This window comes from Polypterus senegalus, chromosome 18 (genome assembly GCF_016835505.1).
Source record: "Polypterus senegalus isolate Bchr_013 chromosome 18, ASM1683550v1, whole genome shotgun sequence".
Lineage (NCBI taxonomy): Eukaryota > Metazoa > Chordata > Cladistia > Polypteriformes > Polypteridae > Polypterus > Polypterus senegalus.
The window spans coordinates 50,345,102-50,363,235 of NC_053171.1; the positions used below are offsets into that span (position 1 = coordinate 50,345,102).

Sequence of the window (18,134 nt, forward strand, 5' to 3'; positions counted from 1 at the left end):
ATACCTAAAGAGTCTTCTCAAATGGTACACTCAATTGTATACAGATATTTCAGATGTTAAGTAAATACAAAATAAGGCCATTACAGTTTGTTTACATGTCATTCTGTATCAAACAGGTTTGTTTGTACTGCATCTATTGCTCGGAAAATGTGGTCCTATGTGTGATGGCTTAACATTTTACTTTATTCTAAAACCTGGCTTCTTTATTAACTAATTTCCCCCACAGAAAACCTCAAATGCTAAATAGTGAAAATAGAAATGAACACTGATTCCGAAATGCAGTACTCTCTATTTACTACCATTCACCACATTTGACTTCCATGTAGGTGTACTTTATTTAACATTTCATAAACTGAAAATATCCACGACTGATGCTGTTCATCTGGATGACAGTAGGAAAGTCTCTTCAGAAAAAAATCACTTCCACTTTTTTCTATCAGCATTACAATATTAAGTTTACTCATATTTTTTCTGCATGTTATCAATTTACCATTTTAAATAAATTCTAAACTAAAATCTTCACGAAAGTAACATTAATAAGCTTATTCCTCACATATTATCATACCTGCTGCCCAACCTCCGATTCCTGAAGTATGCTGGACTTAAACCTTTTTTCACCGAAGAGCTCAAAACTATCCAAGGTGCTATCTAAGAACTTTGTTCTGGGGCTTTGGAACATTTGATGTGGTTGTTCCAAGTCTGTTGTTTTGGCCAAATGCTCTTCAGTCTTCTCACAATCCAGCTGCACTTTGTCAGAGTGATGCATTTCAGAACTAGATTCTTGATCGAAATCTGGGCAGACCTCTTCTTTTATGTCTGGGATGGCAGAAATTTTAGCATGAGGCCAACACTGGCCGAACGTCCTGCTGCCTGTTGCTCCTTCGGGATCAGTGTTCTGAGATGAAGCAGTGCTGTTCTCCTGAAGGTGCAGAAGATTTACAGATGCTGTATCAGATGTGCATAGTTTCCTTTTATTTGGGAGCTTTGGAAGAAACATTCCCAGGGATTTCCGTTTCGACAAATATCTTTCCTGATCAGTTACTGCTTTCTGAAATGTACTTTTTGCATTATCTTTTTGTAAACAACTGGTTTTGTTTGTATCTAAATCAGTCGCTTTGACATCTTTTTGATTTATGTTAACAGTATGGCTTTGAGTCATTTCCATATCTTCATTATTAGTTGAAATCGGAATGGTCCTATTACACTTTGAAATTGTTTGTTCTGTGAGTCCTGCATTTGGATTATTCTCTTTCAAGTGAGAACTCGTGTTAATGAAATCCAGTTCCCCAAAAGAAGATTTCATGACTTTGCTTGTCGATTTGTCATTTATATTTACACTATGGCTTTGTGTGAGTTCCAGATCTTCATTAACATTTGATAACACAGTTGGTTTACTACTTTTGGAATCACCGGTTTGATCACCATTTGTGTAATTGTCATTCATGTTGGCATTAACATTTAATTTTGCTAAAGAGAATTCAGCAGCCTTCTCACCATATATGTCATGAATTTGACTCACTGCCATATCTTCATTATCAGAAGAAAGCACAATGGTTGTAGGACCTAGCAAAACAATTTGTTCCTCTGGACTTGTACTCCGATTATTTTCATTCAGGTGGGAACACGAGCTAGTGAAATCCAACTTCATGAAAGAAGATTCAGGAGCTTTCCTCACAGATTTGTCATTTATATTTACTGTGTGACTTTGTGTCAGTTCTAGATCTTCATCAAACGCAATGGTCTTCTTATGCAGAGAATCACTCACTTGTCTAGAAGGACCCACAGTTGAGTTATTGTCATTCATTTGGGCGTGAAGATTTTTCACATTTGATTTTTCAAAAAACGAATCAGCTGCTATTTGGACAGATTTTTCATTTATGTTGATTGTATGACTTAGAGTCATTTCCATAGCTTCATTACCAGAAGAAAACACAATAGTCTTATTACCTTGGAAAACAGTCTGGTCCACGGGTCCCGTATTTGGATTATTTCCATCAATGCGGGAACACAAATTACTGCAGTCCAAATTTCCCAGAGAAGATTCAGGGGCTTTCCTCATGGGTTTGTCACTTATGTTCACAGTATGGGTTTGGGTCAAATCCATATCTTCACTAGCAGCTGAAATCACAATGGTCTTATTACACTGGGAATCACTCATTTGTTCTGAAGGACCTACAACTGAGTTATTGTCATTCATTTGGGTGTGAGAATTTTTGACATTTGATGTTGCAAATAACGATTCAGCAGCCCTCTTCATATGTTTGTCATTTATGTTAACAGTATGACTTTTTGTGAGTTCCATGTCTTCATTATCAGCTGAAAACATAACAGTCTTATTAGGATGGAGAAGTTTTTCACCTGCAACACTCTGATCTGAGATACTTCCTTCCATGTTCATAGAAGAGGTACTGGCCTGTGATTTTCCAAGAGAAGATTCAACAGGTCTCTGCATACATTTGTCATTTATATTAACAGTATTACTTTGTGTTATTTCCATATCTTCATTATCACCTGCAAACATAATTGTTTTATTACTTTGGAAATCATGTGTTTGTTCAGCAGGATGAAGAGTTTGGTGATTTTTGTCCATTCTGGCATAAATGTTTTTGAGATCCGATTTTGCAAAAGATGACTGAGCAGGTTTCCTCATTGATTTATCATTTATATTAACAGTATGACTTTGTGTCATTTCCATGTCTTCATTATCAGCTGAAAACACAATGGCATTACAACACTGGAATTCACTTGTTTGATCAGTGGAATGTTGCCTATCGAAAATTTTTAAATTTGTTTCTCCACGAGGTGATCCCAGAGTTCTCCTCACAGATATATCCTTTATGCTAGCAGTATGACTTTGAGTCATTTCCATATCCTTACCATCAAGATCCGAAAAAATAATGGTTTTATTACCATAAAAACCACTTGTTTGCTCAGCAGGACCAGCAATTAGGTTCTTGTCATTCTTTTTGGTAAGTAACAAACTGAAATCAGATTTTCCTAAAGATGATTTGGTAACATTCTTCACAGTTTTGTCATTTATGTTAACAGTATGGCTTTGTGTCATTTCCATGTCTTCATTATCAGCTGAAAACACAATAGTCTTGTCACAGTGAGCAGAATTTGTTTGTGCAGTCAGATGTTCAGTGGGTTTTTTCTCACAAACACTGCCATGAAAATGTTTGAAATTGGAGTTTGCAGATGATGATAGAGCACTCTTGTTCAGAGATTTTGCCTTTAGATTAACAGTATGACTTTCTGTCATTTCCATATCTTCATTGTCAGAAGAAAACACAATGGTCTTATTACCTTGGAAAACAGTCTGTTCCACAGGACCCATATTTCGATTATTTCCATTAATGTGGGAATGCAAGCTGCTGAAGTCCAATTTTACCAAGGAAGATTTGGGGGCTTTCTTTACTGGTTTGTCACTTATGCTCACAGTATGGCTTTGGGTCAAATCCATATCTTCACTACCAACTGAAAACACAATGGTCTTATTACACTGGGAATCACTCATTTGTCTTGAAAGACCTGAAACTGAGTTAGTGTCATTCATTTGGGTATGAAGATTTTTGACTTTTGATGTTGCAAAAAACGATTCAGCAGCCCTCTTCATATGTTTGTCATTTATGTTAACAGTATGACTTTTTGTGAGTTCCATGTCTTCATTATCAGCTGAAAACATAACAGTCTTGTTAGGATGGAGAAGTGTTTGACCTGCAACACTCTGATCTGAGATATTTCCTTCCATGCTCATAAAAGAGGTACTGGCCTGTGATTTTCCAAGAGAAGATTCAACAGGTCTCGGCATACATTTGTCATTTATATTACTAAAAGTATTACTTTGTGTTATTTCCAAATCTTCATTATCACCTGCAAACACAAGTGTTTTATTACTTTGGAAATCATGTGTTTGTTCAGCAGGATGAAGAGTTTGGTGATTTTTGTCCATTCTGGCATAGACATTTTTGAGATCCAATTCTGCAAAAGATGACTGTGCAGGTCTCCTCATTGATTTATCATTTATATTAACAGTATGACTTTGTGTCATTTCCATGTCTTCATTATCAGCTGAAAACACAATGGTATTACAACACTGGAATTCACTTGTTTGATCAGTGGAATGTTGCCTATCAAAAATTTTTAAATTTGTTTCTCCATGAGGTGATCCCAGAGTTCTCCTCACAGATATATCTTTTATGTTAGCAGTATGACTTTGAGTCATTTCCATATCCTTATCAACATCTGAAAAAATAATGGTCTTATTACCACGGAAATCATTTGTTTGCTCAGCAGGACCAGCAATTACCGGTAGGTTCTTGTCATTCTTTTTGGTAAGTAACAAACTAAAATCGGATTTTCCTAAAGATGATTTGGTAACATTCTTCACAGTTTTGTCATTTATGTTAACAGTATGGCTTTGTGTCATTTCCATGTCTTCATTATCAGCTGAAAACACAATAGTCTTGTCACAGTGAGCAGAATTTGTTTGTGCAGTCAGATGTTCAGTGGGTTTTTTCTCACAAACACCGCCATGAAAATGTTTGAAATTGGAGTTTGCAGATGATGATAGAGCACTCTTGTTCAGAGATTTTGTCTTTAGATTAACAGTATGACTTTCTGTCATTTCCATATCTTCATTGTCAGAAGAAAACACAATGGTCTTATTACCTTGGAAAACAGTCTGTTCCACAGGACCCATATTTCGATTATTTCCATTAATGTGGGAATGCAAGCTGCTGAAGTCCAATTTTACCAAGGAAGATTTGGGGGCTTTCTTTACTGGTTTGTCACTTATGCTCACAGTATGGCTTTGGGTCAAATCCATATCTTCACTACCAACTGAAAACACAATGGTCTTATTACACTGGGAATCACTCATTTGTCCTGAAAGACCTGGAACGGAGTTATTGTCATTCATTTGGGTGTGAAGATTTTTGACTTTTGATGTTGCAAAAAACGATTCAGCAGCCCTCTTCATATGTTTGTCATTTATGTTAACAGTATGACTTTTTGTGAGTTCCATGTCTTCATTATCAGCTGAAAACATAACAGTCTTGTTAGGATGGAGAAGTTTTTGACCTGCAACACTCTGATCTGAGGTATTTCCATCCATGTTCATAAAAGAGGTACTGGCCTGTGATTTTTCAAGAGAAGATTCAACAGGTCTCTGCATACATTTGTCATTTATATTAACAGTATTACTTTGTGTTATTTCCATATCCTCATTTGCACCTGCAAACAAAAGTGTTTTATTACTTTGGAAATCATGTGTTTGTTCAGCAGGATGAAGAGTTTGGTGATTTTTGTCCATTCTGGCATAGACGTTTTTGAGATCCGATTTTGCAAAAGATGACTGTGCAGGTCTCCTCATTGATTTATCGTTTATATTAACAGTATGACTTTGTGTCATTTCCATGTCTTCATTATCAGCTGAAAACACAATGGTATTACAACACTGGAATTCACTTGTTTGATCAGTGGAATGTTGCCTATCGAAAATTTTTAAATTTGTTTCTCCATGAGGTGATCCCAGAGTTCTCCTCACAGATATATCCTTTATGTTAGCAGTATGACTTTGAGTCATTTCCATATCCTTATCATCAACATCTGAAAAAATAATGGTCTTATTACCACGGAAATCATTTGTTTGCTCAGCAGGACCAGCAATTAGGTTCTTGTCATTCTTTTTGTTAAGCAACAAACTGAAATCTGATTTTCCTAAAGATGATTTGGTAACATTCTTCACAGTTTTGTCATTTATGTTAACAGTATGGCTTTGTGTCATTTCCATGTCTTCATTATCAGCTGAAAACACAATAGTCTTGTCACAGTGAACAGAATTTGTTTGTGCAGTAAGACTTTCAGTGGGTTTATTCTCACAAACACTGCCATGAAAATGTTTGAAATTGGAGTTTGCAGATGATGATAGAGCACTCTTGTTCAGAGATTTTGCCTTTAGATTAACAGTATGACTTTCTGTCATTTCCATATCTTCATTGTCAGCTGAAAACACAACTGTCTTATCAAAAAGAAAATCATCTGTTGGTTTAGTAGAACCTACAGGCTTGTTTTCATGGATTCTAGCAAGAAATTGCTTGAAGTCTAATTTCTCCAAAGATGACTGAGCCGCTTTGTTCACAGATTTGTTACTTAGGTCAACAGTGTGCCTTTGAGTCATTTCCATTTCTTCGTTATTACTTGAAAATACAATGGTCTTATCACTGTTAAAAACAGTTTGCTCCGGAAAAACGTTTTTTGAGTTATTTCCATTCACATTGACATATACTTTGGTGAAATCTGATTTTACATAAGAAGAGTTAGTAGGTCTCCTCACAGGTTTTTCATTTATGTTCACAGTGTGACTTTGTGTCATTTCCATGTCTTCATTATCTGCCGAAAACACAATTGTTTTATTGCTGTGAATATCATTTGTTTCTTCTCTTGGGACAACACCGAACCTTCTAAGACAAACAGCATCGGAATTTGAATTTTTAGTTGATGACTCAGTAGGTCTTCTTACAGATTTTTCATTTATGTTGATCGTATGACTTTGAGTCATTTCCATATCTTCTTCCTCTGCTGAAAACACAATTGTCTTATTATGGTTGGAAATTGTTTGTTTTAAAGCAAATGCATTTGGGATGTTTCCATTCATCCTTGAACAAAAACTACTGAAATCTGATTTTGCAAAAGACGATTCTGCAGCCTTCACAGATTTTTCCCTTATGTTAGCTGTATCACTTTGTGTCATTTCCATATCTTCATTATCACTTGAAAACATAACAGTTTTATTACATTGGAAATTATTGCTTTGTTCAGTTAAGCAACTTTTGGGGTTATTATTGTTCATTCTATGAAGAAACATTCTGAAGTCTAATTTCTCTAAAGACTCCCCACCAGCTTTCCTCACTGTTCTGTCACTTATGTTAACAGTATGACTTTGTGTTATTTCCATATCTTCATTACCTGTAGAAAACACAATTGTCTTATCAGAATGAAAATAATTTTTTTGTGCAGTAGGACCTTCATCCGGTTTATTTTCATGAATACTGTCAAAGTATTTGAAATGTGCTTGTGGAGATGATGATGATATACCAGTTTTGTTCACAGATTTCTCCTTTATGTTAACTGTGTGACTTTGTGTCATTTCCAAATCTTCATTATCGGCTGAAAACAAAGTTGTTTCATTGCATTGAAAATTATTTGAGTTGTTATTCAGTCTGGTCAAAAAACACTTGAAATCTAATTTTTCTGAAGATGATTCAACAGGTTTCTGTACAGATCTTTCAGATATTTTAACAGTATGACTTTGTGTCATTTCCATATCTTCATTATTATCTGCAAACATAATGGTTTTCTCATCCATCAAATTGTTTGTATGGTCAAGAAATAGATTATCTTCCTCATGTAATGGTGCTGCTTTAAAAAGTGAGACCTGAAAATAAATACACAGATGGATAAACAAATGTGCACAACCGGTCACAGTACATAAGACATTAATGCAAAAAATACAAAGTAAACAGAAAATGAATTATCAAGTACCTCTCAAAACATGACATTTGTTCAACGCAAACCAGTTATATAAAGGGCAAAGAATACACCAGGACAACAGAAAAAACACATGCCTTACTCTATCACCTGCATCACCTTTTATTACGGAGGTAACTATCCAAAAAAATCGAAGATCCTTTGTTACGGATATGATTATGCTGCCTTTGCATTTCTGTTTTTATGCTTTGAAAAGTCCACACAAAACATTTTACGGGAAGTTCACGGATCACAAACATATTTAAAGATCTGTATCAAAAATGTATAGCTCTGTGTTGGAGTTGATTTATTATATTATTTTATCTTCTCAACTATTCTCTGCAAGATCACCAGTTTATATGAGTACATGCTAATAAAATTATATCACGATTTTTTTTTTTTAAACACAACCAAAAGACAGCTTACTGTAGACAATGGATATTATCATTTTAATGCAGGTCAACCTGCAATGCATAGCTGGTGTAGGAGAAAGGCACTCCATAAATGAATTACTAATGCATCTGTTGGGCAGCGATAACCAATGCTATTTAAACCTGTCTGATCCCTATTGTTTCTCATTTCTCATAAATCAATTCTTTTTTTTTTTTTTTGGACACCCAAAGCCAATTTTTGTCAAATACACAGTATATGATTTTTATGTCCACAGAGCATCTGATTTAATATTTATAAGCTTGATAGTTAATCTCCCATCAGATGCACAGCACAGGACATTTAAATATACCGTAGACAACAGAATGCTTTCCTGTGTTTAAACCCTGTTCTCTGTGCTTTCAACTGCCAATTTTGGAAATTTTGCCACTCATGAAAATTGTTAAGGTTCACATACTGGATATTCCTTAATTTATTATAACTGAAATATAATTTTTAAAATGCTTATTAAATGTGGATATTAAGCTGTGTCTTTGTAAGCCAGCTATAGCTAGAATAATACAAATCACCACATTAAGCCTGTAGTTTTAATTATTTCTTCTCTCTTTGATTTATAAATTGAAACACAAAAAATAAAGAATAAAAAAGCAATCCTGAAAATGCATGATATAACTTGTTTTCTTAAGTTGACATATCAAAACAAAACTTAAATGAATGTAAATAAAATTCATATTTGTGTGCTTATGTTTTAATATGCTGCATTTAACCTTTTAAAAACTGTATTACATAAAAGATCAGATATAGAGAGCTACTTTTTAGTTTGCACACAGCATAGATACCACTTGGGCATCCACATCAAATCAAATCAAATCTGAATCTATACCTTAACTATGGTTCATCTCCAGTCAATATAACGAACCCCACATTTCAACAATTAGGAACTAATGTGTAAACATTGGTGTCAAAAATGAAATGCAGAATTTGATATTAATAAATTTAAATAGTAATGAAGAGTTTGTTGCATGCCAACCAACATCATCAGCAAAAAAAAAAAACACAAGACCCACTAAATTATGGTGTGTGTGTGTGGATTGTGCTTGGTTTATATGAATTGGGCCAAATGTCTTCCCATAAGGATGTCCTGCTTTCTGAACTTTCAACAGTGACACTCAGAACATCATTTAGGCTTCCTTACTCCTACTATAACAGAACACTTTTGTCAATACTTAGAGAGAGAGAAGCTGCTTTTAGCCATATGCCACTAAGCAATGACAGCAATAAGAGATCTAGACGACATTAGATGCCAGAAGCTGTACATTTATCTCATTAACTCTTTCAGGGCTGATGTCAACTTTTGTCGAAATTCAGGGGTAGAGGATGGTAATCGGCTGTAAACTGCAACAAAACTTGCCGTTATGTTTTAGTTCAACTCTCTTTGCCAGAAGGAAAGTTAGCTTTTTTGACCTTGATTCCCTCTGCATACATGAGTAGTGAAGAGCAAACAACCTCTAAAATGGCATCGACCTCTGGTGAGAGACCAAAGTGAATGCGCAAAGCAAAATACTCCATAGATGACGATTTGCTTATTATCACTGAATCGAACTCTGACTTTATGGACTCTGATTTTGATGGAAGTGATCTGGAGATGGAGATCGAAAAAACAAGCATCAGCTGATCGTGGTACTAAGCATGTTCGTGTAGCTGATGCCCCAACAGCAACATTTGCCGGGGAGGACTGCCACTTACAATGACAAGAGGTACAAACCAGACTGCATCGTACTGCGACTGCCACCACCAGCACCACCCACTTGACATGTGAAGATAGTCAGGGCAGCCGGCCTGCCACATATTCCTGCCGGCCATTGCGCCACCCTCCATGCAGCCACCAGAAACAGTGAACAGGCGCCAACAGCAGGCACAGAATGCAGAAACAGACATTTTATTTTGATTAATGAGTGAAACCATTACTTTGGGTGCTTTTCTGAAAGTGGAGTTTTTGGAAAAAATATTCAGCCCTCAAAGAGTTAAGGGGCTCAATTAGCATGGCTAAGAAGTTGAGCCCCTTTTGTCACTGGAAATTGGTGCCCACCAGAAGGAATTTTTTATTATGTTTAGTGCATAGATGAAGTCCCTGTCCTGCTCACCTGTACTATTAACTGGATAGGTTAATGAGGTCCTTGGACTGGTAAAACACCAAAAGACAATCAAAGCTGATTATCTATTGGAAGATTTTAAAAAAGTATGTTCATAGCAAGAGAAAAGCTATTTCAACACCTGTGCAAAATCTGAACAAGTGTAAGTACTCTATGACCGTACCTTTACCAAAGAACAGATTAAATCATTATCAAAACTCATATAATTTGCCAAGACATAAAATAAGGACAGGTCAAAAAGGCTACATCTGCTCATTTACTGTATGTTAGGGAACCAGAAGCAGAACTGTGCATCAGTGCAGAATCCCAGTTATGACTTAGTTACATCAAGCTGTTTAGGTTCTACAAACACAGTAATGAAAACAGTATAGAAACACAGTATTGTAAATGATCTTCTGTTCCATTAAAAAGGAACGCTTACATTATCTCCACAGGCAATAAATAACCTTGTAAAGCTAAAAGTAGGTGGTAAAAACCAAAGACTGAAGACTGGAGGAAACAAAAAATACGTACCTCACTTTGGGGCACCTGAAGGGGAGCATGAAGCAAGTTATTCAAGCCTGGAATGGAGAAACAAGAGTTACCATGACATTAAAACAGTCTACTGTAAAATGATTTTCAGTATACGGCTTAAGGAAGATTTACTATACGATTACATAGATATTGACTGTGCTAGTTTCATTTGTATTTTGTATCTCTCTATCTATATCTATATATGCTAAGGTCTTTCCACCTACTCTGTCTGAACTATCTTTATTTTAGGAAAGGAGGTGTACATGCACCCTGGTATTCAATAACATAGATATATCTAATACGCATTAACTATATCTTATAATATCATTATGGATAATTATGAATCCTAGACATAAAACTATCATAAAATATTTCATTAATGATATTTGTAGCATTCAACCCCAAGCACTATCAGCTCCATACGATGCATTTTATTTTTACTGTTAATATCTGAAATGGTCCTCATGTTTTAAAAGCTCCAAAGTTACATGATGGGGACACCAAACCTTCCATTGTTGTAGAAAATTTGTTCTTGTGATTGTTACTGTTTGAATCACTGCTGCTAAGGAGTATACTGGCTAGACTGGTAAACTGAAAAACTTTATAAAAACCAAGAAACACCATAAGAATCTTCAGTTTCTACCTTAAATATATAAGAAACATTTGGTAATTTAAAAGCGAATTCACAAGGGATTATGGCATCTTATTTGGACAAAATTACTTTAATTTGTTCCCAATAAGAATGATATTGTTCTGTTAAATGCTATAGAGTAAAAATATAAAGCATATTATACCCTTTATAGATGTTTGTATTTAGTAAGTTTGCTGTACTTGTAAGATAAACAAAACCACATGTTATCCTGAAAAATCTTTTTAACTGGTGGCACAAACATACTAGCACTTGACCATTTTACTGATTCCATGTTTAATGGGTATGGGTACACAGATGTTTGTGCAAAACTGCATGGCTTATACATGCAAATGAAATATACCATATGAAGAATAAAAATGTTCAAATTCACATTACAGAACTATAAACTTAAACAATATATAAAATATAAACTTAGACTGCAAGCAAATCAGAGTTTGGACTAGTAAGCTAATACTGATTAAACAAGCCAGCACCCAGGACCACATAAACTTGAACTTTTCAGGACTATAACCTGCTCAAACAAATCATAAAACTCAAGTCAGCTAGGCATTTATTTAAGCTCTTAAATCTCAAAACATACCTAAAAGCTTAAACAAACCATAATTTTACCTGTTGAAATCTTTATTTGACATTTTTTTATCTTTACTTATATTAGTGTAGACTACTAGATATAAACCTAAACTTTGAATCATTTATCCTTCTAAATCTTTACCTTTTGTTTACTTTCTTTGGAATGTGCAAAACTTATTTTATTATTAGCCTGGTGTAACTAGGATCAGAAAGGAAAAATAAGCCTTGAGAAAGACAAACACATTGATTATCCATGTTATGACTGTTAATTTCAAGTAAAGTGATGGTGTTAAGTTTGGGAAGCATGCTGTCAGAAAAGGGAACAGCAAAAGAAAGAACACCACACCCAGACAAGATGTTTGGATTTCCAAGGAGATTGCCAAGACCGCTGCAGACTGAACAGCAATCTAAAGCAGCTCTGAGCAAAGACTTGAAAGGACTCATCTTCCAACACCTGTATTCTCTACATAAGCATTTTAAAATAAGACTCTTTTGCAAAAACATTTCCTCACATTTTAAAAATCTTTTCAAACATATTTCCTGCTTTTGCTAAAATTGGATTACTGCGTTTTAATTAATTTTACTTTCTAATAATATTCATTTTATATTGCTTGATTGGTCCAAGGTATATCGTCGCACAGCACCTGGTGTGGGTGACTGCCATATTCGTATAGGCGTTGGCAGCTGAGAAGAGATGTCTTCAAAAGAAATTAGAGTGATGAGTGGGCACCTGCCTTGGTGACTGGCACAGGTGTAGTTCAGCTCAGAAGACAACCGTTCTGTCTGCTTGGGTAGAGCTGGTAAGTCTCTTTGCTTAAGGTAAGTCTGTACACGTGGGGTGCTAAAAAGCAGTTGATATACCTAACACTCATACAAACATCACAGTTAATAGTAACTACAGTTTGTGAACCAAAAAAGTGAACATAAGAATTTCAATAAAAATATATTAAAGGTTTAGTGAGCACCTGGTAAGCGTGATTGTCATATTCCCACAAGACTAAGCAGCTGAGGGGGGAGACCTCCCATAATAAAAGCGGTGTACTGAGCGGGCACCTGCTTTGGTGATTGGCGCAGGCATAGTTTAACCGTTTGGTCCACCTCTGCTGAGCTAACAAGTCTAATTGCTTAAAGTAGCTATCCATGTGCAGATAATACTGTATACATGGTACACTATAAAGTAGCTACTTTAATGTTAATTTCCTTAACAATACACCATAAGAGTTAGTTAATATAGTGTGGTTAATAAAAGAATACCGGTAAAATGTAATGGGTGCCTTTCAGGAAGGTTTCTCTTTTTTAAGATAAACTAATTCGCTCACAAATATCTACACATACTTCTGCCAGTTCAAAGTCAAATTCAGATAATACTTACTAAAAAGACAATTGTTACACATATAAAGAGAATTTTATGAGGACTATGACGTTATCTAATTTACTTTGAAATGTAATCCGAATATAGAAAATACTGAAAAGTGGTCAAGAACAAATTTATTTGGGAATACTAGAAAAACATATTACAAAATTTATTCGTAAAATCTGAACATAATAGGGGACTAGGTAACATTTAAAAAGATCATTCATTACATTCTAGAAATGTAAAACATAATCATGAAATCATCAGGAGTAACATTAATATATTAGTTTATTAATTGTACTGAAAAATAAGATGATGCATACCTGTGCTATTAATGTCTTCCAACTTATTTATTTCAGCAGCATCATTAGCAAAAACCCTGCAGAAATTGAAAATGTTAATCAGTGGGACTTAAAGCATAAGAGAAAACATTTCTTGGGACAAGACCAAGTAGGAATGTGAAGTTTATGTTATTTTCATTTCAAGAAACAGTACCCTTAAAATTTCAGGTTACTGTATTAAGCAAATGTGTCTTATTACTGACCGCAAATTTCCAAAGGCCAGTTTTCCAATGTCAGCATTTTTTTAAATCTCAGAACAAAAGCTAGTTTGTCATGTGCAGGTAATTAGGTATTTTTGGGCTAAACTGATTTAATGAATGAAATACTTCTGCATGTCTGTAGTATTTTACAGAAATTATCAAGATACTGAATCCCTCATTAGGCTAAATATGTTTTCTTAAAACACCGATGTAAGTTTTTTTTTTTTTTTAGTGTGTTTAAACAAGCTGTAGTACATATTGTAATGCAAAAAACACAAAGCACTACCAACCACCCTACTTAATAAAGAAAGAAAAAGTTATTACTGTTGAATGTTAGCAAATGTTCATTTTATTGCAATGACGTACTTGTATATGGTGCAGTTTTGACAAAACTTTAAAATAAGCAGTCTGGTTTAGATAAAAAAGAAAAACCGGTAACACTTTGCATTAAGTGTCCATAATTACACTGTAACTACCATGTTCCTGTATAAGTGCAGTGTAACTATGAGTTATTTCTCCATATTTACTGTGTAATACAAAGTAATGTTATAGTTAATTACTCAGTTGTCATTGTTATTCCACAGTGTATAAAAACCAAAAACAAGTGTACTTACATAGTTATGATGTATCCGTACTTTCAAAAATGTAATAAAAACATCAGGGTATGTAACTATAACTATGTAACAGATGTTCCATGGTCTGGACAATTTTAATGGAGAATTGCAGTGATAACTGCATAGGTTTTCGATGATATTTCAAGATCTGTTTTAAATGGTGAAAACACGTTTGCAAAATGGTTAATGCTTTTGCCTCACAGATCCATTACCCTGAGATGGAATTCTATCTGGAAATAATGTGTGTAAAATTTGTACGTTCTACCCATGTCTCCTTCATGGGTTTTACTGCCACATCCCAGGGACATGTAGGTTGGGTTATGTGGACACATGTGTGACAGCATGACTGCTGGTATGTTTCTCAGTGGGCTTTGCAATGGGATGGCTCCCCATCCTGGGCTGTTTCCTGCTTTGTGCCCGGTGATGCTTGGAACGGCTTTGCGACCCTGTGTACCTTGATTGAATGATGCAAGTTTGGCAGTATTATGTTAGGGATATAATAATAGCCCAAAAAATCAACAATAAATAGTGTAACACAACTACAAGAATGTGACAAATTTTAGTTTAAGCAAAACATGTCAAGAAGGTGCCCCTCTAGATTTTGGGAAAAAGCATTAACCATTTTGCAAAGATGTTTTCACCATTTAAAAAAGATCTTGAAATATCATCGAAAACCTATGCAGTTATCACTGCAATTCTCCATTAAAATTGCCCAGACCATGGAACATCTGTTACATAGTTGTAGTTACATGCCCAAATGTTTTTATTACATTTTGAAAGTACAGATACAATGTAACTATGTAAGAACACTTGTTTTTTGATCAGTGATAAATTATTAGATTATAATTATATTAACTGTGCAATAACAATGACAACAGAGTAATTAACTATAACATTACTTTGTATTACACAGTAAGTATGGAGAAATAACTCATAGTTACACTATACTTATACAGGTAATTACATAGTAGTTACAGTGTAATTATGGAGACTTAATGTAAAGTGTTACCGAAAAACCTTTCCTTCACTTTAAAGATTTAAATCGAGACATTTTTAAAAAGAATAATTTACTTGTCCCTGTAGGCTGATTGGTCAAAAACAGAACTGTTGATGCTTATGGAGAACTTTGCAAAAAAAAAAAAAAAAATCTGAACCTTGAATTATTTTGCAAGGCTGTTGGATTTCAAATGGTGGGGTAGGAATTTGTCGACCAGCTATGCACTACATGGCACATTTGTTTCTAACACACTCCTGTTTACCACATTGTGCCACAAATATTTCAGAAGATTCTCCAAGACGTTCATTTATATCACTATATTTTTCAAAGAGAAACTGTTTTACTTTATTCTTACCCTTTTTTTACATAAGTTAATTATTTATATTTTCCTGTAGCCCCTTGAAAAAAAATCAGGTTTCATCTTCTAACGTTGTTTGATCAACCAAAATTAGGGTTGCAACTAAAACACAAAGTTCTTGCACTGCTTGGCTAACATACCAAATTAATATTTTCGTGCTCTGAAGTAAAATTACATTTTCATTTTTGATTCGCAATGTGAAATTTGACATTTCCAAAGCACATAGTCAAAACTTTGTTATAGTCTATTACATTTGGCATACTGTATGTTAGGGAACTGTTGAAAATTATGCTATTTAAAGAAACCTATTTTAATATTTTCCTATATCACTTAAATCAATTTACTTTTAATTGGAAATCTTTTAATTTAGTCTAATTTTGAACATTTAAAATTGCAGTTATTTGCATTTAATTAGCCCAGTGGTTAAGTAGTAAACATTTTATAACAGCTTTAGTTTTTTTTATTAAAGAAAATTAAAAGTACAAAAGCTATAAAATATCTCCATCCAATATCCATTCACATCTACATTGTATTTCAGGTTCATACTCTTCTGACTCTTTATAATTAAGAAGTCTGTACATTATCTTAAACCATTTGAACAGCTCTACTCATTTAAAGGAAAGTTGTTTCTGTACTGTTGATGTGTCAGTATTTATGAACATTAGTGAATTACACTGTAATCATTCTCAAATTCTGAGAACTTGTTTTTATTATTTATAACAACAGGGTGGCACAGTGCCTAGCCCTTCACATTCAGAATCCTGGATTTGAATGCTGGCCCTGTGGCTGAGTAGGGGCTATGTGATCAACAGCTGAAGTACTGCCAAACAAGAGTTAAAAATTATATTCCAATGGCTGACATATTTAAACAATAATTTAAAAACTGGTTGTTGACAAGAGGCAAGTAATTATTTCCATGGAAATATCCAGGAAAAAATGCATATAGTATTTAACAGTTAAAATTTATATACAAAAAGAGAATAGTTAAGAGTTTAGATATGAAATGTAACGAGACGAGCTGCTCAATCACAACAAAATGAGACAGCAGACTACACTGTGGTCATTAAATAATTTTTCACTGCATTTTCAAGTCATTTTGCTTACTTTATACTGTTGGTTTCAGAAAAGCTGACCCTTCGAGAGCCTCGTTTTTTCATCACTGGTATTTGGTGATCCTGAAAGAATGACAGAGGGAAAACAACATTGCTGACAACAGAAAATCTGCTTAGAAGCTATTGATACCCTCAAACAGACATGCAGTATGCAATAAAAGAGTAGCAGCCCCTTTTTAAAAGCGTCCTAAATAATAATGATAAAAATAAAACAAACTCAATTCAATCAGAACTGAAGCTATAAATTCACATTTTCTGCTACACTTATGTAATTCAACGTAACAGCATTCAGCATTTAAAACCCACATTCCATCATTAAATATTTTTAAAAAAAAATGTATCTGGGAAATGATGTATGCCACACACAAACAATATATGACAATAATTTCCAAATAATGCATCACATTTTAAAAAAAACATGATCCTCAAAGTTCTTTGCTACTAACAAACAGGTTGGAATAAACTCCTAAACGTGTAAATGGGACATCAGAATAAAAAAAAAACAGGAAAAAAAGAAAAAGTATGAAATGTCAAAAAAAGTAACACATTGTGCATTATTATTTTTTTTAAAATAATGATATTAATACTGGTTTTACACAATGTGTTTGATGAATTTTCCCAAAGTGTATTTATTAAATAGGTCCAAAATAAAAAGAGGCACAACAGCAATACTAATGATAAATAATTATAATTAAATATCTCACCCAGCTAAAAGTATTACAATCAATCCAAAATTAACAATAAAATGTAGCATCACCAAATCCAAATGCTTGTCTTTTGGATGTGAGAGGAACCCTAAGCAATCCAAGGGAGAACACACCAACCGCACACAGGAAATGAGCAGACCGAGATTCAGCTTTACCTCCTTGGAACGTTGACAAAGCAGTCATCATGACTACACCGCTTTCAGGTCAGTATGATTTTCTTTTAAGTTGCATGTTGTGATTAATTTTCATTTTGTCTCATGTTTGAAGATGCTATGTTAAATAATGAGACATAATAGGGTGTGGTACTGTGTTAGCCATTACAGATGCAATGAGATGTCAAGCAAAACAAGACCTTTTATTTCAAGGTGGGAGTTGGAGCTATTCTATCTCAGCTTTTGTCCGATTCAGGCAGGCTTTATCCCTGCATTTACTTTTCATAGAGAGAGAGAGAGAGGGAGAGAGTTGATTCCTCATTAATGACAATTGGGGGCTCTTCTGGGATTCAACCTCCAGGAAGAAACTGAAGGAAAGAGCAGAAAAAGTTTTGTCATATTGTAAATGGGCCATACATGCCACAGCCTGAGGGAAGATTTTCTTTAGTGCAGAGGCTTGTAATCCCGAAACTGAGAGTACTTGTCCCCTC

At 34.5% G+C, this 18,134-nt stretch overlaps 1 protein-coding gene across 2 annotated transcripts in view; it reads right to left on the minus strand.

The window, feature by feature from the left end:
- knl1 (kinetochore scaffold 1) overlaps positions 1-18,134 on the minus strand; it is a 60,176-nt gene that overhangs the window by 23,354 nt on the left and 18,688 nt on the right. For both annotated transcript variants that reach the window (XM_039741244.1, XM_039741245.1), the window contains exons 5-8: positions 16,777-16,847; positions 13,486-13,541; positions 10,587-10,633; positions 566-7,438 (exon numbers count right to left, since the gene is read on the minus strand). In XM_039741244.1, coding sequence (XP_039597178.1) covers positions 566-7,438; positions 10,587-10,633; positions 13,486-13,541; positions 16,777-16,847 — 7,047 coding nt within the window. The remainder of the gene's footprint in view (positions 1-565; positions 7,439-10,586; positions 10,634-13,485; positions 13,542-16,776; positions 16,848-18,134) is intronic.